Source organism: Papilio xuthus, unplaced genomic scaffold (assembly GCF_000836235.2).
Source record: "Papilio xuthus unplaced genomic scaffold, Pxut_1.1 DF827777.1, whole genome shotgun sequence".
NCBI classification, from domain to species: domain Eukaryota; kingdom Metazoa; phylum Arthropoda; class Insecta; order Lepidoptera; family Papilionidae; genus Papilio; species Papilio xuthus.
The window spans coordinates 6,670,079-6,694,710 of NW_013530872.1; the positions used below are offsets into that span (position 1 = coordinate 6,670,079).

Consider the following 24,632-nt stretch of genomic DNA (forward strand, 5'->3'; position numbering starts at 1 on the left):
GTCTGTGTATTATTTGAAACAATTGACGCGCATACGATTTTACGCCTACCTACGCATATCCGGCATCTTATAAGTAAATGCGTATTATTTTGGATTTGCAAAAAGTATGGAACTTTAAATTTCAAGCTCCTCAAGCCCAAATAAAATGACAAATGATCCAATAAACAAGACCGGCCGCTAACATTTTTAAAGCAAATTTCAAAGCTGGTATTCGTAATACATTCCCTTATTCATTTATGGTTAATACTTATAGTTATAAAAGTTTAAAGGCTCAAAAATACGGTATATTTTCCATCTTCTACAAGCATAACCTTAATCCTACAAAAACATGTACTTTTTTCATACGATAGTAAATAATCATACTTTTTGTGTCAACTCTAACAAAATACGTAGAAGACACATCTTGATATATAATATTTATGTTTTGGTAACATTGTTCGTAGGCAACTACGCCGCCCTACGTAGCGACTAGCGGTCGTGGCACATTAAATAGTCGCATTTCAAATCCCAAGATAAAAGCTTTTGCTTACTTAGGGATCCATCGTATAACGGATCATACTTATGTTACATAATTCTTGTTCTTTGTATTGTTATTTAATACTTACGTAGAGGGAACGTAGCAGAGAATTAACATGCGTTCAATTAGCTAACAATGTATAACGTATCCAGCTTCATAAATTTCCAAGTGTTAACTGAGAAAGTTCAAAATCACTCGGTAAAATTAGTAAATTCATGTAGAGATAGATACTTTTTTACATTAAGAAATCATATAGAATAGATATAATTATTATAATATATAAAAAGTTAGGCCCTTCTTACATAATGTGTGAGATAAAATAAAGTCTTTGCAGAACCACAATTCTTTATTAAGAAAACCGCATGAAAATCCGCTTAACTCCTTTAGAGTTATTGCTTTATAAACGTACGGGGGTGTCGATACATTTTATCATGAAATCTTTAATTTATGTTAGAAACTCGTAAAATATTTTAAACTTATATTTTAATATAATTGTTTAAGTTTTCAAATAACATAAAGTTTAACATTGTATGTGTATAATCTGTAATAAAGTAGATTTTCAAGGCTCTTATGGTATTTTTTCGCTAACTAAAATAAATAGTATTTGGTACGAGAAGATGTAGAGAACCAAATATTCTACACATTTGCAACTTATAGAATCTGAAATTTACCGTTTACTTTATAGGAATGCTATTAATGGAGAACTGGCGAAAAACGATAAATTACTCTCGTTTGTAAAGAGCGCTTATTGCGTTCAAAATAGCTTGTCTATAATTATTTAGTGTTATTGTTGTGGGTTGCATGTGATGCCAGAGCGCAGCGACAACAGACAGGTGGGAGCGGGCGCGGGCGCGGGCGCGGGAAGCGGGCAGCGGCCACCGGAGGTTTATGTAACGCGGCGCGCAGTAGTCCGGCGACCGCGGCACACCGCCATGGACCGCGCCAGCGGTGGCCCGCCGCACCCGCCCGCGCACTCCGGCTTCGGCGCCTTCTGCAGCGCCATCTCCGACACGCTCTCGGTACGTAACCGCGACGATACGATACCCCCCCCCCCATTCTTGCCCCGCACACCGCTACACACACCACACACCCGTATGCGACACGAACGCGCCAACACTAAAACACTTTTTGGCGCCAACGCACCATTTCTTCCCGCTCAAATTCCGCCGATAATCAAATTGTCGCGTAAATAGCTATAATTTGAAGCACGTGGCCGTCGAGGTCGTCCGGACTTCTAGTACGGCACAGGTGATAGACGAGAGGGTTATTGTAAAAAAAAGTCATCGGATGAGAATAAAAAATATAAACAAGTTTATTATTAGAGTGCTCGTTCGGGCCGGGTCGCACGGCCGTGATTTGTCCGATGGCTGTGATATACCGAAATACCCGCGCAATAAACGAATCGCCGCGGGACGTACAAAGCCCGAGCGTGACATCGCGCGCGCGGACTGTGCAAGTCGCCCGTCGTCCGCCACCTGCCCGCCACGGCCGGCCCTTAGCGCTCTCTCTTGGCGCTACGAACCAAAAGCACCGCATCACCTTCCTGTCTGACAACCTCCGTCTATCACCGACATAGGTATGAATGTTTGTTACCTTTTATCTCCCAAGTAAAAGTTCTATAACAAAAATCTATCTTTTTCTTCAAATATTGTTTCATCAATTGTTCTTTATATCGCCTCGTCGTTACGGAAAAATGTAGATTGAACTTTGAAAGTGCGCGGGCTAGAGCATGTTTGTTTTTATTTAAAATTCTGTGAAGTGAGCTCAACACTTTATGTGTTTGTAAACTAAAATGGTTTTATGGAGTGATGAAGTAATCAGGAAAATTAAAATTTCCTTATTATAAGTAAAGAGGAATAGCTTTTCCTTTGATCTGTTAAATGCAACGAGAGTTTTATCAGTCATAGACACTTGGTCGAGAAAGTTCAATCTTAGAAATTCTTTTGTTTTGTTTATGGACAATAAAATGTTGTAGAGATTGGAAAACGATAGTTTACCGTTTGTAAGTTGTTCCTGCACGTTCGTGTGAGTAGGAACATTAGTAAGTGGTTCATACACGCGATGATTAGTGGTATCGTGCATTGGCAACAGCTGATAGCACTGAAGTACTACGCGTCTGTTCACCACTGCCAACACTCTACGTGGCCGCGCGGTGCACATATATGCACTTTGTTTTGTGTTGTGTGAATTTTAAATTATCTATATTTGTATTTACCAGTAAGTGATCGATAATTTAAATATTGTTTCTAATTGCCTTTTTTATCAAGAAGTAGATTATACATTGTTTAATTTTGAAACAAAAACTAATTAAAAACGGCTATACTCATATTTTGTTAGTCTGGTTCCGGTAGTCTGGTCACGTGAATTTAGCCGTTTTTAATTAGATTGTGACAAGTAGTAAATGAAAATCCTTCCTTTAATTTTATTTCTAAACATTAATATTAACATAGTATCGAAGTTTTTAATTTAGGGAAGCGTGGGAGAGTTGTTGGTTTGATATTTGTTTTTGTTCTTTAAAAATATTAAGCTTAAAAGATATACTAAATTTTTATTAGTAATCAACAAAAATTTATTCTAACTTATGAATTATAATTGAATCAATCAATAGGTAATAAGAAGGCGTTTTAAACTATCGCGTCACTTTGTCTGAGTCGCATCGTCGATATCGTCTGTCAGGGACAAGGGCGGCGATGCAAGGTTGCTAGTTCCACTGCCATCGCATCATGGTCCGCATCGATCCAGTCCGTCGTTCCCACTTGCCTTCTTTTCTTAAACCCCGTTTCCACTAAGCGAATGACTGCGAATGCTAATTCTATCATCAATGTGCATGCAATATTCAACAAATCACGAACGCGCCATATTAAGAAAATAGGTAATCAGTACATTAGATATTCGTTCTTATTTTTTTAATATTAGTTTTTAATCAGAACTACCCAGTTCACAATAATAATTACGCAAATAGTTTTTGTTAAATGTTTGTACTTTTAAATGGATTTTGAACAGATCAATATATCGATATGCACAATTTCTTTTAGCTTGTTCGTGCTTAGTGGAAAAGGTGTCTTACCTCGAAGATTAAAATTCCATCGACAAAGCGTCCATACATTAAGCTAAATATTTTCCTTTGAATAGGAATGCTCTTATATTGAAAGTTATCGGCGATAAAGGAATACTAGGGATTTTATACGGTCACTTTTAAATTTAATACTCAGACCGCAGACTGCAGTTTATTTTAACTGCAATATTATTATAGCAATATTCGTAAATCACGTCTATTTTTCTATATAAATACTTCTTTTTATTATCACTTGTACAATATTATATGTAAATTCTAAGTCAATAAAAGGGTATCGTCTATAAATGTATCCTACGTATTTCTTTTAAAATATTCTTTTTATTTGAAAAACGCTTGCACGTTTTTACATCGAATGCACAGTTTATCTCTGAAACTGTTTTAGTCCTTTTGCAGTGCACTTTTAGTTGTCGTTTTTTTCTATTTCTACGTCTACGCTAAATTTCACTGAGATCCGTTAAGTCGTTTTAGATATACCTTTTAACAAACATCCATTCATCTGTCCATCCATCCAAACATTCGCATTTATTACATTAGTAAGACTACCTTTTACAATCGGTTCAGTAGTTTATTAAGAGACTAACAAACAAACAATCAAATCTATCCTTTTTATTATTTTTAACATTAGTATCTTTTTAGTTTTTTTTAATCTGTCTGATTTGTCATAAATTCAAACTTATTTACTTGATATTAAAAAGAAATCAATAGTCGTTGTTTTTGGAGAAAGATGTGTAAATTTGGATCAGTCCGTATAGCGGGAAATAGCAATTGGATAGTACGCAGCATGCGGTACGGTTTTGAGGTTATAAATAGAAGATAGGCAACGCGGCCAGTGCTCCTGTTATTCCGTTCGGACAATCATGACCAGGTTAATGCGACACGCTTAGAGGTCAGCACCGCGTTTCTAAGGTTATTGAATTACAAGTTACACGTCAACACAATTCACACACTCTTTTATGTTTGAAGATGGCAAACAACCAATTAGTATGTATTTTCCAAATAAAAAGGAATATTCGGAAATTATAATCGGTATTTGATAACAATTTCAAGGTAATTGATCAGTTCACAGAAATTCTACGGATTGATTTCTATGATGACAGTTTATGTGAAAAGATGAAATAAACAAGTCGGGACTCGCACAGCTAATTATTATTTTTTATTCATTACTCATTTGTTAGTTGGGAAGAATTAGAATAATTTTTTTTAAAGTCTTTTAGATATATAAGATATTTTAGATATCGTTTTTTAAAAAAATATGATGATTAAGTTAGAGAAGATCTTGCATTTTTGCCTCGTACTATTTTGAAATTATTTCGCAAAACTTTAATTAGTCTATTGTCAATTTTTTGACGCATATTTAATCTAAGTAGTAAATAAGCGAGATTGTACGAAATAATTCGAAATGAATATACACAATGCCAGTAGCACATTAACAAAAGCTCTGTGGAATCGAAATGCAGCGAATCTTTCATTAACACTAGCTGTCGCTCGCGACTCCGTCCGCGCGGAATTGAAAAAGAACTTAATTAGCTATGTGTTTTACTAGACTATATTCTACATCTATGCCAAATTTTAGCGAGATCCATGCAGCCGTTCAGGAGATACCTTTAAACAAACATCCATCCTTTCAACCAAACGTTCTTCTTCTTCTTCTTCTTCTTTCTCAGCCGTAAGTTAATACCAAACGTTCGCATTCATAATATTAGTATAGCAGACAGGCTCACTACGAGGAACCAAAACTATAACGAAGCTAACGCGGCGTTATTACTTCTTTTTCATATCACAGTGTATTACGTATTTAAAAAGTTAATCGGACGAGGAAAACTGCTATGTTTTAGTGCAAAAAGCTGCTATTTGAGAATTGCTGTGAATTTTGTCCACCGACAGAAAACAAAGATACGAAATATTTTTGTTTTTTTATGAACATCCGTTTGGACATTTAAAACTTTGTAGACTAGACCGATAGTTAAATGCACGTCTTGTCGCATGGCTGCCGCTGTTACACATAACTTCTCCACACCTATTTTTTTAATTGGCCAGACTCCAAAAGATTCTCAGAGGAAACGTGTAAAATATTTCTCCGAAGTATTAGGGAGTTGTCCGCTTAGAGTAAAACTATAAATTTTAAGTGACCTACTAAATACTTTTGAAGGATTTTCAACTGCAATAAATATCATCTTGTTTTGCTTTGTGATTATATAAATTTTGCATCCGACGAATTTGATATTTCGGTGTCGTCTTTATATAATACTAACTATCGCCGGCGACGCCGTCCGCGCAGAATTAAAGAAAAAATACTTAATAAGTAGCCTATGTGTTCTTCAAGACTATGCTCTACATCTATGCCAAATTTCTGCGAGATTCATGCAGCCGTTCTCGTGATACTTTTAAACAAACATCCATCCATCCAAACCAATTATAATATTAGTAAGATAAGTAAGATTTTAAGCCGAGGTTACTGTTAAAATTTAATTATTCGTTGACAGAAATATGTCTTCTAAATCTTAGTATTATTTTCCATAACGCTTTATATTTACTTACCGCTAAAAGCTTTCCCGCCTAACTACAGGTGAGTAGATTCCCACTTAGTTGATGTCATCGACATACTGATGTAACCTTGGCCATGATGTTCAAAGTATTTTTTCTTACATTTATTTATTAAACATAAAACGTTGCTTTACACGTGATTCTTTCCTTGATCGAAGGTGTGATTTAAATTTTACTACGTCCCATCTTTAAGATACTAACAAAACCAGAATGTTTCCTAATTTATTTAGATTACTATGACTAAAAAAGCCAAAAAAGGTATTAAGCGTTTTATGTAAATTGTCGATTGCAGTAGAATATTAAAAGACCACAATTAGTGGCAATGCTTCAAGTAACTTTTTTATGTGGTCTATTTGAATATGCAGTGATAAATGAATAGGCAAAGTAATAGTTGTCTGATTCGGTGCTTCATTAGTCCTAGTGACACATTGTAGAGAGTAACAAATAGGGCTTTGGCACCAAGCATATGGTGTGTTACATTCTATGTTTAGACCGGTCTAAAGAACGAACCGTTGACACGATAATCTAAGTGGCGAAATCATTCGTTCAATGATTGCCAACATGCGATTAAGACAATTTAGTTTTGAAGTGTCGCCCTTAAATATTGTCGCATTGATCCCTTGTTACATCGTGGGTTTCTGAGACCTAAATCTTTGTTTAAAAGATGTTATCTCTGCTTTGTCTGAGATTTTGGTCACAGATTTTAACAGTGGTAGTGCCCGCTTTAACACCTTCGCACGAATTTGCCCGGCTCGCCCGGTGAAATACCACGACCACACAGAAGACAGGCATGAAGTGGAAGCAATTCCGCGTTTCGTCTGTTGAGTGTGCGTCCCGGAAGCTTAAAGTAGTCCTCTTTTCCTTCCCACCCTTTTTCTTATAAGGAAAGGATGGGAAGTGGAAGTGGACTTTCCGGATGAGAGGATGCATGGGAAGGGAAAACATTCTCTTTTTGTGCATCCTATCCTCCGTCGATTAAAGGTAGGCAACGCATATGCAATTGCGTATGTCTATGGGCAACGGTCACTTCGCTACTTCAGCGATTTCAGGTGGCCGCTTGTTCGTTTGTTACCTTATGATATAAAAAAAAACAGAAACCCACGATTAGTTGTTAAGAGATTTTGCTCTTAGTTGTATAATTAAAGTTTTATGTTTGACTATTATTCTATTATTTTATGTCAACCAGTTGTTGTGTGACTATTAACGTTTGTTTAAGCATTTGGCATGTAAAAGATCCTTGATTTTCTAGCAAATGACCCGTAAATTATAAGCATTTGTAGTCGTATTATATTCTTCGATCATTAAAACATAAACCTTTGGTGTTACCTCGGACCAATTTTACAACAAAGTTTCAATTATTGCTCACATTTGAGTTACCTAGTTGATGTATCTGGCAACATACATTTTACATTTTAACATCTTATTTTTTTAAAACCCAATAACTAAATCTTACGAAATTACGGCTTGATAATTATTTCAATCCACGCTGGAACAATAGTCATTAATCGATTGTAATCAATGACTTGGAATTCAAGTTCCACTTTTCATTCAAACATCACGTTATAAACTTTTATAAAATAATATGTATACGTCAAATAATTTCTTATAATCCCATACATTTTCGAGAAAGCATTATTATATTTAATAAAATGATTAAAGAAAGCTTTTATTTCCAGGGTATGGCCACCACATCAAGAACTAGAAGGAAGGTAAGATTTATTTTTTTTATTTCAATAACAAACATTCCTAATATGCGTAGAAGTTCGGTATTATGGTTATTGCTTGTAAAAGATATAGACCAATCATATAACACTCAGAAGTTACTTTGTATAATAGTAAATGAGCCAGTAAGCGCTTTAAATATTTTTCTAATTGCTTAGTCAGAATATAGAAAACAATCTAAGGTTACTGAACTCATAATTTCATACTGATATGATAAAAAGATATGCCGTACTGGGTGTCGTAATATAGTGGATCTTATTCATCATGCTCAGTATACGTCCTCACCGACCCAGTGCGGGTTGGTTGACTTCACACATATCATTGAGTTTCTTCTTAGATATGTGCACTCTGCATCACGATGTTTTCCTTCACCGTAAGTCAGATAAATGTACATATGTAAATCAAAAATCGAATAACATATTGGTACATGGCGGGATTCGAACCCAGGACCTGCAGATTACAAATCAAGGGCTTACCTCAATCTCTAAAGCTCAATCGCATTGATTTAATTGCTTATAAAGAATGAAAGATATTGTTCATATATTTTGTGGATGTAATTTATCAAGCATATGTTTAGCGTTTGAGAAGTATTTTACAAGTGCCTCGTTTTGTGGTAGCTGCAGAATTTGCGGTGGCAATGTTTGGAATCCTTTAAAGCTCATTGTTTGTCACAACATAAGCGTGTAAAGTATGTTTGAGAAACATTTGTATATCTTTTGAAACATATAACAAGTAACTAAACATAGCTGAAATTTTGTGGTCACTGAAAGTCTAGACACAACATTCAATTATGTGTTACAACATAGTTTATTTAACTTTAAGTTTATTAGAATGTACATAATATTGTAAATCTAAATTAGCGGGAACATAACATAATTTTTTTAATCTGTGTCTTAAAAGAAATCACAAGTTGAATACCTAACAGTTGTCTAAAACCGAGATTGTCTCTTAAATGTTTAAAATATATATTCGAGAAATTGCAATTTTTGCTATTAATTGTTAATAATTCTTAGCAATTTTCTCTTTTGAAGTTAACTCTTTCTGAATAAATACTCATACCAAGTAGTATGACTTCATAAACACTTCATTTCGTAATAAGAATTGATTGGATAAGACTTTTCATAAGTATTTATAATGGCACTTATAAGTAAGCCTTTTCAATTATAAACTTAAACTTTTAGATAAGATTTGTTATGTAATATACACATCTGTCTTTATAACTGTCGGCTTCTACGGCCAATCAACGTGTTTAAAACATATATTTCTGTTTAAAAGATAAAATGTAAAGATAATATCAAGATATCTGATGTGTATACTTAGCCTTTAACCTTTGATTTGTTGCGGCCTTCCGACATTGTCTCGATTCGACCTCGATTGCACTTGTATGGCTTCCGATGTCAAATCCAAAGTCTAGGAAATGAAAAGAACTTTCCAATCGAATTTACTTAAGAGTTATGTTTGTTGTTTTATTGAACATATGCAATGGATTAATTGTATATTTCAATGGTTTTTCGTCTTGAACATTTCGTATGTGGTCATCTTTTCTTATGAATTTTCTTTAAAAACATAGGTATATTTATAAAAGAAAAATTTTACTGTATTGTATGGAGTATAATACAGATTAGTCTTGTTTAGTTTTAAGTACAAATAAATATGAAACAAGAATGTGAAATCTGATACCGCAAACATTTGGTTTACGCATTAATAAATTTTATTTTACACGTTTTAAGTCAAATGAAAATTTTATAGTATTTTTCGACAAATTTTTACAAGCGTTTTACAAGTTTTCGGTCGCTAATAAATGAACAATATCATTTATAGCAATGAATGAGCTATAAAATTCATGAAATTTGCGTAAAAAAGCAGTATTTCTGTTACGTTTACGACCCGTGGAAGAAATATTATTTTACCTTAGACTTAACTTAAAAATAACTAAAGTTTGAATTATTATTATCTATTTTTTACTTGTATAAAAACTTATCATACTCTAACCGTGGGTTTCTGATTCCAAAATCTCCGTTTGAAATCTTTCTGTTGTCAAAGATAATAACAGGGATATGTTTTATACTAGCTGTTGCTCGCGACTTCGTCCGCACGGGATTATAAAAAAAAAAGTATCCTATGTGTTTTTCCACACTATGTTCTACATTCATGCCAAATTTCATCGTGATACAAACATCCATCCATCTAAACTTTCGCATTTATATTATAATATTAGTCAGATAGAGATTTTGGTGTCAGAAACCCACGGTAAGTTCGTTTGAAGAAACAAAGATAACAATAGTTATATATACTCAAACAGTTTACTGTTATATAGTTTTTGTAAGAATAAGCTTCGGAAGGCAGCAACAATTTTTTAAATTGACTGGCATAAAATAAAGGCGTCTACGATTCTATTACTTGTTGCTAAGTCACGAAATTCTTACGTGATATAAAAGTTCTGTACAATGTTCTAGCTACAGACAGTGTTTACAATCTGAAAGAGAAAATGAAAAACCTCAGCGCTTTTGTTTCTTTCCACAAAATATATATCAGCTATTTTGAATAAATAAATTATGAAAAGTTAGAATACGGTTTTGCAAATGGTGTATAAAAGCTAGAATATGTTTTACACAAATTTGTACATTTTAATATGCAAACTGTTTTATATTACCTTTATTTTATTTAAACACTAGTGGTAGCCCCCGTATCCGTCCACGTGGAATTAAAAAAAAACTTATGGAATAGCCTATGTGTTCTTCCAGACTATGTTCTACATCTGTGCCATTTAATTATAATAAGATTCGTTGAGACGTTCCGGAGATACCTTCAAACAAATATCCATCTATCCATCAAAACATTTGCATTTATAATAATGTGGTAAAAGTAGCCTAAATGTTTAACATAAGCGATAAACGTGAACTCAAGTGTTTTACGACTCTTCCAAACAACTCTGGGTACGACATTCATTTTTTCATAAAAAAATCTAAATTCGAAAACTAGTTAAATATATCTTTATTACAAACAAATAAACAATAACATAACTAACGAAATTTAATCTTCGAAGACCCTTGAGATAAATGCGGTTAATATCAATTGCAGCCTCTGTCATTTTCAATTGGGTTATAAGGCGAGAGATCTGTTTAACTTTTGATAGCACAAATTTTCTTTTAAATTCAAATAGTGTTTAATAGTTGGGAGCTTGCCAATGTGTATGCGGTAAAGTTAGGGGAGATAATCTTATCAATTTTTGATCTCTATCAATACAAGTTTAATTATTTGAAAGATAGAGTACGTTATAACACTAGGACAGTTTCTTTAATGCGTTATGTCTTAATGGTTACAAATTTTTATAGTAAATGTAAACAAATAAACCGTATTTTTCTAAAGCAAAAAATCCTAATATTATCTTTTCGTGATTTTACTATGGAAACACTATTAGATGTTGTTTTGTTTAAAAAAATGTTAGCTATTACAGTACGGTTTTGTACTCGTATATTTGTATCGGCAGTAGTAAGTTACGGTGACAAGAGGTCAGAAAGAAACAGGCTTATAAAGCTGCATAATGTATAAGCGAAAAAGTTTTCCAGTCAATTGGGCGAAAAAAACCTGTGGGAATGGATAATTCATACACTGCAGGTGGTCTTCAGTTGGGGCGATGCCAATGTTGTGAGAATTAACGCCGCCACAAGATATGTTCATGTCTAAAAGAATACCTCTTGCTTTGATTTGCTTTTTACTGGGATTTCAAAAACGTCGATTGTTCTTTGTTACTAGGACATCAAAGTGAAAAAACTATTTTCAAACTATATCTGTATATTGTTATAGGATAGTTTAAATAACGCTGTTCCATATACGGTTCGCAAAGGGAATAGGAGAATGCGATATTAGCACATGTATTTAGTTGAAATAGAATTTTCGTTTGAATTCATAATATTGGTTTTCTGATTCCTTATGTCTGCGGGACAGATTTTAACATCTGTTGATTTTAATGTTTTCTATTATTTCTTGTTACTTTTAAGAAAACGTATAACGTCTTCAAGGACTCATATGCTATGACTGTTGAACATTGAATGATTTAAAGCGTTGTTTGAAGATGGCATCAGAAGCGCAATTATTCAAATCCTTTGAATGTAGCGATCCATCATAGAATGTTTATTTAACGATAGATATGTCATTTTTTCCACAAAGCGCGGAGGTGTTTGTTGGCGATGATTTGTGTTGATTTGTTGCCAAACGCAACTGCGACTATTTGTAAGCATCATATGGTGTATTCTCAATTCATGTAATTACTAATAGTGCTTTCACACGAGGGTAGAACAGTGAGGCAGTACACAAAGCAAAATTCAATTAGTAAAATCGTTAGAGGAGTTAAAAATGTTACACATTATTTAATACTTAGATGTTTTTACTAGGAATGTAGCTATTCAAATGCTTTTTTGCAAGTACAAACATTAAGTATATTGTTTTGACAGTAACTGTATGTTTAAAGGCAGTGCTACACTGTCCTGCTTTTTTGCTTGTTGTTTATACCCTAGTGTGAAACTAGCATAAGTATTCGACTCGATGGATAGAGGAAGTATGCGTTACATGAGAGCACTCACTCATTGTCCTTCACGTCTTCACATCTTGGCAGCCGATGTACATTTCAAAATACCACGTTATTACTGGTACACGATCCATTTGAATTAAAACTAATAAACTATTAAAACCGTCATTTTGTTTACACTATAATATGTTTCAATTAATGTGATTTAAAATAAGAAGTTTAATTTTAGCAAGCCTCTGTCTGTGTTTATAAATATCATGAAATTACGGTTATTGCATTATGTTTCTTATGCACTTTATGTATTGAGTTGAATTTTGTTGAGGTACTCAGCGCATTAGTTTCTGTGACTATTTTAATTTTAGTGTTCTAGTATTAAGAATAAGAAATTCCTTTTCCTACAAATCGCTTAAGCAAGAATGTTCCTTGCCTCTTATTTCTAATTTTAATATGTGCATCAAGTTCTAAATACCATTAACAGTGGTAGACCCAGGCAACACCAATTGTTGCATGAATTGGCTGGCTTGACCGGTGAAATACCACGATCACAAAAAGATAGGTGTCTAGTAGAAGGAATTCCGCGATTCGACTGATGAGTATGCGTACCGGAGACCTCATTCACTCCCCTTTTTCTTTCTACTCTTCTTATAAGGAAATGAGGGGAAGGGGTAGTATATTTGACGAAGAAGAGGATACATAGGAAGGAGATATTTTTCTGTGCCTCTCCTCCATCGATTAAAGGTAATTACGCATTCGCAATTGCAGATTTCTATCGGTCGGTCGCTTCAGCATTTCGGTCACCATATTATATAAAAAGAGACTATTTAGTTAGCTTTGTTTTTAAAAAAATGTTTATACTTTAAAAATCATCAACAAACCTTGTTATTATTGAATAGTACGGTATATTGATCAGACAAAAGGTTGATAAGCGGCTTCACAAGATTGATATCATCGATAAAATGATGATAAAAGCGATGACTATATTAACACAATGACAGTTTATATCGTTAAATAAAAGAGTGAGCATTTTGTAACAATACATTTGTGACACAAAGTGTTGTGTGTATGTCTCGTAGTGACAATGATTTGTGTTTGCAGCAAGAAGATGAGAAAAAGAATAAAAAGAAGCAACCGCCAGTGGACGAGCGGCCGACAGTTCCTGTACCCAGTGATGCAATGCTTAACAGTAAGTATTTTTATTATTTTACTACGAAACTACAACAAGCGCTTGGTTGTGCAAGATACAAGGGTACTCTTGTTCTAGAAGTGCCAAAGCAAATGCCAGGCAGTGTAATACTTTGTTATAGTAATTGTTCGAATGATAGGCGTCGTTACGCCTAACATAAGTCCCAAAAATATTTTTTTGTTACTATTATGTCCATTATATTTATCTATTTTAAAATGTAATGTGTTTACCGTGAAATGTAAAAGGGTTAGTCTGATCAGATTTAGATCAATATGGTTTTTAAATTGACTTTTGTTTGTACGCCATATTGTTAAGTTTTTTTACGTTAAAGTAAGCACTCTCTTGTGGAACGCTTATTACAAAATAAAATCATTCTTTGTTGTTTATTAAACCTCTATAAATCTAAGTTACAAATGCCAGCCTTTGAAAAGAGAAATATTTGAAATTCTTGCTAATGCTTCATGCTGGTATTTCATGATTGCGGTATTTCCCCGTTTGAATACGTCCAATCATGCATACATACTTCGTGGCTCTTTCACTATACCTATTTATTAATAGCATTTGTTTGAAGAGCAATATAAAATAAATTAATTAATACATTTGGCACCAAATCGCATAGCTCTCGCTTTCGTTATAGCATTTCGCACACGCGTATCAATTTTATGTTATTTTATTTTGATTTCGAAGTATTTGTAATGGGCCATTAACGCGACATGCGTTTCCTGTTATTTCAGGAGTTCTGTTTTAAATTACTATGAAGTGTTTTTGCTTTTAAAATGATAAGGATGTTTCATACAACATTGAGAATTTTATTATGATTGTATGTTATTTTAGTATATAAAAAGATGTATGCAGAACATAAGTTCTTATTACATTTAGATTTTTTGTTTGTAAATATAATTGCATTGAAGTAAATTATTCAGGAATGATTTGGATGACATTGTATGACCAATATCGATGGACGTATATTTTACATAGCTTTATGTACTATTTATCACAAGTTATTTAGTTAACGAATGTTTGATATAGCGCTTCTTGTAATGTATTGAAGCCTATTGATACGTAATGTGTTACGAGATATTTAGTACCACGCCCAACTTGCTATGTCAAGGACGTCCATTATGGTATCGACTTTCATTAATTGTATTTGACTTGTATATCGAATAGTTACTTTAATTATAATTAAAATCGAATAGCAATAATAGAAAATAAGACGTAGGTGATATAAGGAAAGAGTTCATCATTGCTGTTTATTTACTAGTTTCTACTTAGAAAGAAAACATGCGGTCAATGGACAGACATACAGACAGACAAAAACTTTGTGGATTAAAGATTACACAGCTTTTTACTAGAGTAACTATTTTTAATGCAATATTTTTTAATTGTAGTTAACCCAGCACAAATAAACTTTTAAAATATTTCACTTTTTTTTTTAAATAACACTTTGCTTTGGGAAATTTGAATAAATTTGTGTAAAGTCATTATGTAAAACAGTTAATGTAGAATTAAAAGTTCATCAATATGCTAATAGCTTTTGGCAATATTCCAAAAGCGATTTGATCACATGATATTTTATAAGGACGCAACTTAAATCGTTAGAATATTTGAATATTTTGTTTCGCAATTCAGGAAAAATATAACTCTCTACCATTACCTTGAACTTGACTGAGGAGAAAAAGAGGTTACCTCAGTAAAGAAAAAATTAAAGGGCAAAAGAATTATAATTGATCGTTGTTTTCAACTAGTTTTTTATCATATAGCTGTAACCTGCGACTCCGTCCGCGCAGAATTAAAAAAACCTAATAAGTAGACTATGTGTTCTTCCAGAATATGTTCTATATCTTTGACATATTTCAGCGGGATCCGTTCAGCTGTTTTACATCCATCTAAACATTCGCATTTTTAATATTAGTAATATTCTTGAGATACCTTAATGTTTAGGCCTTTAACTCCGGTAGTCAGATAGTTATGACTTTTCGTTTTCCTTTTTAGGGTTCCGTACCTCGAAAGAAAAAAGACGGAATCCTTATAGGATCTCTTTGTTGTCCGTCCGTCTGTCTGTCTAGACCCTTTTTTATCATTTATCAAGAAATCTTATATTATGATCATATCCGTGGAACAAATGTCTCGGTATCGTTGTTTGATTTAACGCCATTACTCAGTTTCAACCTCGAATGACGATAAGATCCTATTGATTAGAATTTGGCGCGAGGTAAGAAAATACCCGCTAATGTATATGTTTTTTAAGATAAGTAGGAAAGTGAGTTGACATTTCCTTCAATGTCATAATTTTAAATTTAATTAGGTTTCTAAATACTGGTTATTTATACCAGTGAACGTTGGCATACAAAGGCTTTCTTAAAATAAACTTTTAAAAATGATAATACGGGGTCATCAACACCGTTTAATGAATGTTGAGCCAAAGAATGTTGTGAAATAGATATAACAGTAAATTGTCGTCAATTATCATTAGCTCTATGACATAACTACGATTTCGTAGACCGACTGTTGCTACGTAACTATTCTCTACGCGTTCATTATTTATGTAGAAATTTATAAAGGAGAAATTTCTTAATTTTAATTTCATTAACTTAACAATGCCGTTTACTAGTAATTTATTGAAGCTCGATTTAAACATATATAAAAAATTACTGAGCGTCGGTGGCTCAGGAGTCAAGCACTTGACTTGCAATCTGCAGGTGCTGGGTTCGAATCCCGCCATGTATCAGTGTGTTTTTCGTTATCCGATTCACATATGTACATTTATCCGACGTTCTTATGTAAAGGAAAACATCGTGATGCAACCTGCACATATCTGACAAGAAGTTCAAAGATATGTGTGAAGTCTACCAACCCGCACTTGATCAGCGTGGTTGACTATGGCCTAGTCACCCCAAACTTGGGGTAGGCTTCGAGTCCCTCGGTGGGGACGTATAGTGAGCTGATGATGATGAAAAAATTACTCTACTTAGACTTATAACTAAGTACAGTTTGGTATTATTTTAAAAATGCAACATTTAAGATATAAATTTATTATAAAATTACTAATGTGTTGAAATTTATATGCGCTTTTTTTTTTTTGGAAAAATACTTTTTTAGAAGTAAAAAATACAATTTCGTAGCGAAGCTCTGGCAACGAGTCCGAAACGAATACAATAAATCACTAATTCATGTTTTATTTGGAAGCTACATTCGCAGGGAGGTTTTTTAGTTTTGTTTCTTAGAAATTGCTGCAGCATTTTCAGTGGAATTGGAATTATATCTATTTATATACAAAAAAATACTTCAAATGTTACTTTAAAAATCTATAAACATAAAAAAATTATTTGCAAAACAGAGTGGCAATATTGGTAAGAGTTTGTACATTGTATTGCGCAAATGTTTAATATAGATTTTTCATATTTGAATAAATGTAGAAAGTAGCCTTATAACTGTTATATACTTAGTTTATATTATTTTCAGTTAAACAGTTGGAGTTGCAAGCTGCTAGTTTATATCGTAACCATAAAATAAATGCACAGCCAATGTAGAAATAGAAATCTAAACGTTACCATTTCTGACGCACTCCTAAAATAAGTAAAACTTACGTTTGTGTGTGTTGTCAGCTCATTATACGTCCGCACCGAGGGGCTCAGAGTCTACCTAATTTAAGGGTGACTGCCACTCAGGGGCAACCACGCTGGCCCAATGCCCGTTGGTATGTTCGCCTATTTTTAAGATAAATAGAGCTGATACACAGGTGCGACTATACGGATGTTTAGGCATTCCAAAAAGAATGATTGACAAATTATATACTGAACAATTAAACTTTGACGCGTTGTTAGCTAACGATTAATTACATAACGACTTACAACAAGAATCATTAACTTGTAATTCATATTTATTTCTACTTTTCTCTTATAATTCTATAGTTTCACAATCCGTTTGTAGTTTTTACTTGCTGTTCATAAAGTAATACAGAAATGTGGATAACGTCAGAGTATGTAGGACGCGTTTCCTCGCTTACGTTGTCTGGTGCAAGTTAGAGTCACAATAGACGTTGATAACAAACGCTCATCAGCACACATGTTTACAGATAAATATCTGGAAATTTAGAGCCGAGATAAGGAAGGTATTCATGTAACATTCTGTTAATCTTTTGTCAATAAAGTCGTCATTATAAAGCGCTGGGATGTCACCCAGACTATTGTTGATAGCGCAAATTTATACCGACTTGTTGACGGTACAATTTATTCGAAAATGTAAATTTAATTAAGTACACAATAATTATGGCTACCCCAAAGGATAATGATTTCTGTAAGTCGTGATTTCTATTGCTATTTCTTGTAGCTTGTAACTTGACTAATTCTGACTAATGAGGTATAATTCAGCTCATATTGTTCCCAACGTCTTATAAACAACGCCTACATGCGCTTTCCTTTCTCTATGTAACAGTTTCGAAAGAGGAAACCGATAGTCAGAGAAATAGGCAATATGAACTGGAAACTACACAAAGACTTATTTATAGGGTGTATCGGGTTTATTGATTAATATTAATTAGTGATTTCTTTAATTGTAGATCTCCGTACGGCGTTCGGTCTGCTGGACCGCGACAGTGACGGTCACGTGACGGCTGCGGAGCTGCAGTTCATGCTGCGCAACCTTGGCATACAGGTCAGCGACGACCTCATCTCGGACCTCATCAAGGACGCCAGTAAGACCGGTGAGTACATAACTACTGCATACACATAATTTTAGTGCAAAATAGTTGGAACGCTTCAATCAGCAATAGATCTAAGCGGTCGGGAGCTATTTTAAATCTTAGTAATATTATAAAGGCGAAAGTTTATATATACGGATGGATGGATGTTTGTTAGAAGGTACCTCCGAAACGGTTTAACGTATATTGATGAAATTCGGCAAATATGTAGAACATAGTCTTGAAGAACACATAGGCTACGTTTTCTTTAATTACGCGCGGACGGAGTCGCGGGCGACAACTAGTACTTTATATTTATCATTATATGTTTGAAACTCTACAACATTGCAATTATTTAATTAAAATGGTAACAAGCTAACCATTCAAGTATAACCAGAAATACTTTCGTATAACGCCTATTCTATAAAAACCTAGACCTTATTCTGTCTGAATACTTTTAATAATCATCGTAAAACTTTCGTATAACTACAATTTAAGTGAAATGTTTTATGATCAATTTATATACAAAATGACCTCTTAATATAACGAACAACTTTAGTATCATTACCGCACTCATTAAGTTATATACAGTTGAAAAACTTTAGATAACAAAACTTTGTATAGTAAAATTATACATAAAATTACCATTACCCTCACGAATGCCTCAAACTAAGAGCTATTTTAACGCCAACAAATTTTCAAACTGTGCTATATAATTTTTATATCTCTACCTTAATTTAACGCGCTATTTTGAATATAAATTGCGAGTATCATCATCGCGTGTTATTACATTTTTATCGTAAGTTTATGTCGCGATATCGTAGCCTTGTTTACATTTAATCTAATCTCTTTTAAAGTATTGAACCATAAACCATCCTCAGTTAAACCTTTTAATGGGAAAATTATTATTGACTAGAAATCGTCTGTGACTATAACCGCGCGAAATTTAAAAAAATCTAGTAATAAAAATAGCCTACGTCATCCGGGGATGGTGTAGTTTCCCAACAGTGAAAGAATTTTTCAAATTAGATCAATACTTCTCAAGACTATTCAATGCACACAATCCAATCTTTCCCCTTCATAATATTAGTATAGAAAAGACTCTAGAATATTTTTTTATTAATCTCTGACTTCGCTACCATTGTTTTTTTTTATAATTACTATTTACGTGAGGATTTGTTGAAGGTCTACTTTTAATAACAATGCAGGAACGTATACTCTTCATTTTAAAAATGAATAACTGTCGTGTCGAAAGTTTTGAGACGCAATTTATATTTACGTTTTACATACAACAATGTATTGAGTGCAATCTTGTAATTATCATTATCGATCAAAACACAGATGCTGATATATTTAGAACAGCGTGAAGAAAACGACAAAGCAGAAATAAGATTAGTAAACCAAAATACACGTCCTTGCTATCCAGGCCGCTAAGAGAGCGTCGCAGCTGCGTTTTGATTTGATATTCTGCCAAAAACGTATTTGAGTTTTATTCATATTGAGTAAAATCAGTCTCATGGCACAGATCCACCGTCGAAATATTTACTTCCAGTTAACGCTGCACCAAAACTGTCTCTTTGTAAGCCAAAATTACTTTTGTTTATTAGCCGGTTTGTGCCAGATTTTTTTGTTGGAAAAAAACAGAATGCTCCATTTTTCATATTATTCGCATATTTTTCCAATATGTAAGAAATTCTATGTCCTTATAAAAAAGTTGTCTTTAACTATACTAAATAAGGAACCGATTAAACAGTTATGCATGTATGTTGTACAGTGGTAGATCCCGCGACCACAATATCTGTTGGTTTCACGGCTGGACCGGTGAAATATCACAAACACACAGAAGACAGGCGTTAAGTTCAAGCTAGTCCATCTTTCGTCCGATGAGTGTGCGTGCCGGAAGCTTTACGTTATATTTCCCATCCTTTTCGTATAAGAAAATAGTGGGCATGGAAGTGGATTTGGCGGAGCAGGGGACGCATAGGAAGGGGAATATCCTCTTTCTGTGCGTCCCCTCCCCCGCCGACTAAAGAGAGGCATCTCATCTGCAATTATATGTCTGTGGGCAGCAGTCGACTCGCCAAATGCCAAATTTATGCATATTTTTTATAGTTGAATGTAAAACACCGCGTGTGATTGATAAATAAAGCGCAGCGGAAACAATTAAATTAGCATACTATCGCACAGATTGTGAAGGGGTTGTTAGGGGTGTAGTGAGGTGTCAGGGTGTAACAGGGTGCGGGCGGGCTTCCGGCGACCTCGCACCTAACCAAGGTTACCCTTACCCTCAATCAACATATGACTCTGATTGAACAAATATATATATAATATATATACACCGTGTACATTAGATAGCGATTTTAAAACAAATTTAAAAGAGGGGAGAAATAATCGATTAATTTTTTTATTCTTTTGTTGCATTAGATATTTAAGCTGGTTTCATTTTTTGTTGGAGTATACTAAATTAGTTTTAATGCCATCGAACCTTATATTCCGTTCCGTGTTTATGGACTCTATTGAGGAAACTCTACCTATGCAAAAATAAAATACATAAAAGCTAGCAAAATGATTCATAAGGCATTCGTCACAAATCCATCCGCAAGTCAAAATTATTGCTTTTTTAACTATAATAAACCTTTATGTCGGTTATTTCAAGCTTAGATGAAAGGGCGTCAGAAGCATAAAAGTCTGCATAAATTTTAAATATAATTTTGGGAGTATTATGAAATTCTTACACGAGCGATCCGTTAGTCATAGACTGATTTACGTATTCGTAGGAATTATAATTGATTTATTTATAATAAATTTATATTAATATTAAAATCAAATTTAATATCGTTGATATGCTGAATACGTAGATATTTATAGTCAGAGTTTTGTATTTACAAAGCTATATCTACTACGAGATCTAACATTTAACTGATTCAAAGTTTTTAAGTCCAATGTTGGCTGGATTTAATAATTTTGTACTACTTCTTCTTATCTTACCAACGATATATTAAAAAAAATAAAACAAAAGTTTTTGACAGCCTCAAAGTAAGGAAGACATTGTTGTCCTTAAAAATATAATATTGACGAAAAATTAAAACAAGTGATATTAAAGCTGTTTTAAGTTTTGTGTTGTTTGTTCAATTTCGTATTATAATTGAAATAAAGTTCATAATAATCGTGTATATTTATATTTCACTTAAGTGTATGAATTCAACCATAGTAATATTATAATTCAAGTATAAACAAACTTAAGTTCGTGACCTATTTGTGTAAGGTCAAAGTATAAATACGCATTCGATAAGCAAGTTACAAAGTTAGGAACCTAACACTTCTAAGTATAGATAATCACTGATTCGCGTGTACACTCAACCGTTATAGCCTTTAGAGTTAAGCTACGTAGCAAATTGATTCGTGAATATGTGTATACCTTTAATCTATAACATAACTGCCGTACTGAGAGTCAATAATTAGTCATTAAGGGATATTATTTAAAATCCACACTAAGGGAACTATAAAACTTAATCTTCGTATTAAGTAAATTCATGTAACTGTATTTTCAATCAATGCGGTATTGCGTTTACCTCTACGTATTTGTGTGGTGTCTACGGCGTAGATGTCTACGACACAACGGGACCAAGATAAATATTTTTCTTAATTTGATTTTAAAGTGAAAAGTAATTTAGTAAAAGTAATTTATTCTTATTTCTCTACACTAATGTGAGTTTACTAATTGTCTACGTAATTAGAAAGATACATATTTTACGATAATCGTTTTCGTCGATTTATTTTAAGGTCATTAAAGATGACTTTACTCTGACGTCATGTAATGACATTTTACGTCCATGTAAATTAAGATTCCATGACATCACCCCTTTTGATTGTTCGAAAGTTGCCTACAAATATAGGGTAGGGCCGGAGCTATATGGCAAAGGTCGTAGTGCTAGATAACGACGTAGTGCGCATTAAAGAATCACGACCAAGAAACAAAATTAGTTTGGCGAGTTGATTATAATAGGTTAATAACGTACTCGGAACTGAACTTAGACTAAACATTTTTAACCCTTATTGTGGCAAGATTTTTTTTTTTAAGAAAAGCAAAAAATACGCAAAAGCAAAAATAAGTTTAATAAAACTAAGTTAAAAGTATTTTATAGTGATTGCATATTTTTGTAGAGTTGTATGTATGGTATACTATACAAAATGAAGATAAGGGTTAATTTACATTGTTGTCAACAAATGTTTCAACACTACTACAAACACTAGTCCACATTAGTGATAGGATAAAGTAGAGAAACCATGAGAAATGATGTGTCTCTCTCTCTCTCTCTCTCTCTCCAAGTCTCAAAAATTCGTAGTAGTTTCCTTCTCTTCTTGGGTCAAGGATTGGGAGCTTATTGAATTTATTACTTAGTATGTTACATGTGTTTTGCAGGCAATGGTCTAATAGACGAGAACGAGTTTATGCAATGGGTGACGAAGATCCAGGCGCTTCAGGGGGTCGACGTGACCGTCAGCGGTGGCGACTCCGAGGAGGAAATCACCAGGGATCTGCTTGCCGCATTCAAGTCCGTACAATATTGTTTTAAAATGGAAATATTCTAGTATAGTACAGTAAAAACAAAAAGTAGAATTAAACTATTTTAGTAAAATTTATCTTGTTATTTTTCAGTTGATCGTTGGGATAATACCACAGTATTAAGCTATGCATCTCACAGTTGTTTTAAAGCCTTTTTAAGCAGTATATATGTAATTGTATGTTGTATGAATGTTGCAGGGTGTTCGACCGCGACGACAACGGGTATATAACGCGCGATGAGCTGCGCGCCGCGCTGGAGATGATCGGCGAGCCAGTCACCGACGCGCAGCTCAACCAGGTGCTCGCGCTCGGAGACATCGACCATGATGGACGCATCGACTACGAAGGTACACAACACAACGAATATACCATTCTACTGACGATTACAAGAATTAAATCGTAATTTTTGTACCAGTCTGGCTGTTGAACTGAATTTGGGCGTGAAATAGTTCTACGCTTAGTCAGTTTTGAGGTTGTTTATTTCGTGATAAGAGCTATAACAGGAATGACCTGAGGGGTTAGACAAAGTGCATTTTCCTTTGAAACGTTTCTATATCGTATTACAAGAATCTTTGGTACTGACGCGCGACAATCACGTGACTTAACGAAAGTTATTGTCAGTTCTATACATTTTTGAAGTTCGTTATGGAATCGCTTGGTAGCGAATGCATTTTGTCTAACCCCGCTGTTCTCCAAAGAAATATTCAATTTATCGAGTTCTTTATTCATGTTGGAAATTTTGTTTTATATATTTTTTTTAATTTCAGAGTTCGTGAAGATGCTGTTATAGATAGTGACCTCATTGAGCAAGAAAGACCTCATTAGATTTAATATAATATGAAATTGGTTTGATAGCAATAATGTTATCATGTTGGATGCGATGGATATTTGTGGAATTGCACATTTTATACGGTTATTATAAAAGACAGTATAAACGAAGCTCTTCCATAGAAATTGTCTAAGATAATGTCTGTTTGTAGTTTTTATAAAGTTTGTGAACACGTACTTATTTTTAAAAGGCCCTAAAGTGCCTACGAATCTTCTTTATTTGCAATTTATAATGGCTTTTAATGTAGGAATAACTAGTTTTGTTGCCCATTAAATTATTGAGATTTTTTCCTTCTAGATGGCGCTCCTGAACCGGATTACTTAAGACACAATTTTATTATTAGCAATATTTTTTTTCTTGTCTCTGATACAATTTTGTCGTATTCAAATCAATTCAAATCTAGGTTAGGGCGCTATCTGCTGATATTTTCTTCATATTTAGGTAGGTATGACTTTCGAAGATTTGCAAATATATAAAAAAATAAATTTTATTGTTTTTATTGACAATATCCGTTGATAGAAACATTAAAATATATTTTTCTGTACTGTATTAAGTACATTTTTATATCGCAAATAACAAAACTTTTTACAATGTTTTATTTTTTATTATCACTAACATCCATCGGCCTAAGAAATGACAGGACAATATTTATACCAAAGATTATTTATCTACGATGCAATTTGTAATTGCAATTATTTTGCAAAATATAAATAAAATTGCATGTTTTATTTAGAATAATATCGTTAACACGTTAAACGCCATAGTATAAATAGAAAAAAAAAAACACTAAAAATCTTTTTCAATCAGTAGCTGGATTCCGCAGTTATTATAAAAAAACTTGATGAGGTCACAGGAGCCCTGCGCGGCGCTTAAATGCATGCAGAGATCCGGTCACTGGTGACAGGAGTAGCGGTTAACGTGTTACCTACATTTTATATAAATTGTATATAGGTTCATACCTACCTATGCCATCATAAAACATTATTGT

The 24,632-nt window shown here is 33.6% G+C and overlaps 1 protein-coding gene across 2 annotated transcripts; it reads left to right on the forward strand.

Moving 5' to 3' along the window:
• The first annotated feature begins 1,308 nt into the window (after positions 1-1,308).
• Eip63F-1 (Ecdysone-induced protein 63F 1) lies at positions 1,309-24,423 on the forward strand. Of its 2 annotated transcripts, none has more exons than XM_013309671.1 (7): positions 1,309-1,536; positions 7,814-7,846; positions 13,483-13,570; positions 18,129-18,272; positions 22,672-22,804; positions 23,014-23,162; positions 23,583-24,180. In XM_013309671.1, exons 1-7 carry the CDS (start codon positions 1,324-1,326, stop codon positions 23,603-23,605), a joined length of 783 nt encoding a protein of 260 aa, XP_013165125.1. In that variant the 5' UTR covers positions 1,309-1,323; the 3' UTR covers positions 23,606-24,180. The 2 variants fall into 2 exon arrangements, with proteins under 2 accessions (XP_013165125.1, XP_013165126.1); XM_013309672.1 differs by lacking the exon at positions 1,309-1,536 and adding an exon at positions 1,870-2,093 and having other exon boundaries at positions 23,583-24,423.
• The last annotated feature ends 209 nt before the right edge of the window (positions 24,424-24,632 follow it).

Bases quoted from the DNA above. Each gene is read 5' to 3' on its own strand.
- Eip63F-1 (XM_013309671.1), top strand. From the start codon at position 1,324: ATGCCAGAGCGCAGCGACAACAGACAGGTGGGAGCGGGCGCGGGCGCG. The intron at 7,847-13,482 runs GTAAGATTTATT...TTGTGTTTGCAG, and splicing joins CATCAAGAACTAGAAGGAAG to CAAGAAGATGAGAAAAAGAA. The intron at 23,163-23,582 runs GTACACAACACA...TTTTAATTTCAG, and splicing joins TGGACGCATCGACTACGAAG to AGTTCGTGAAGATGCTGTTA.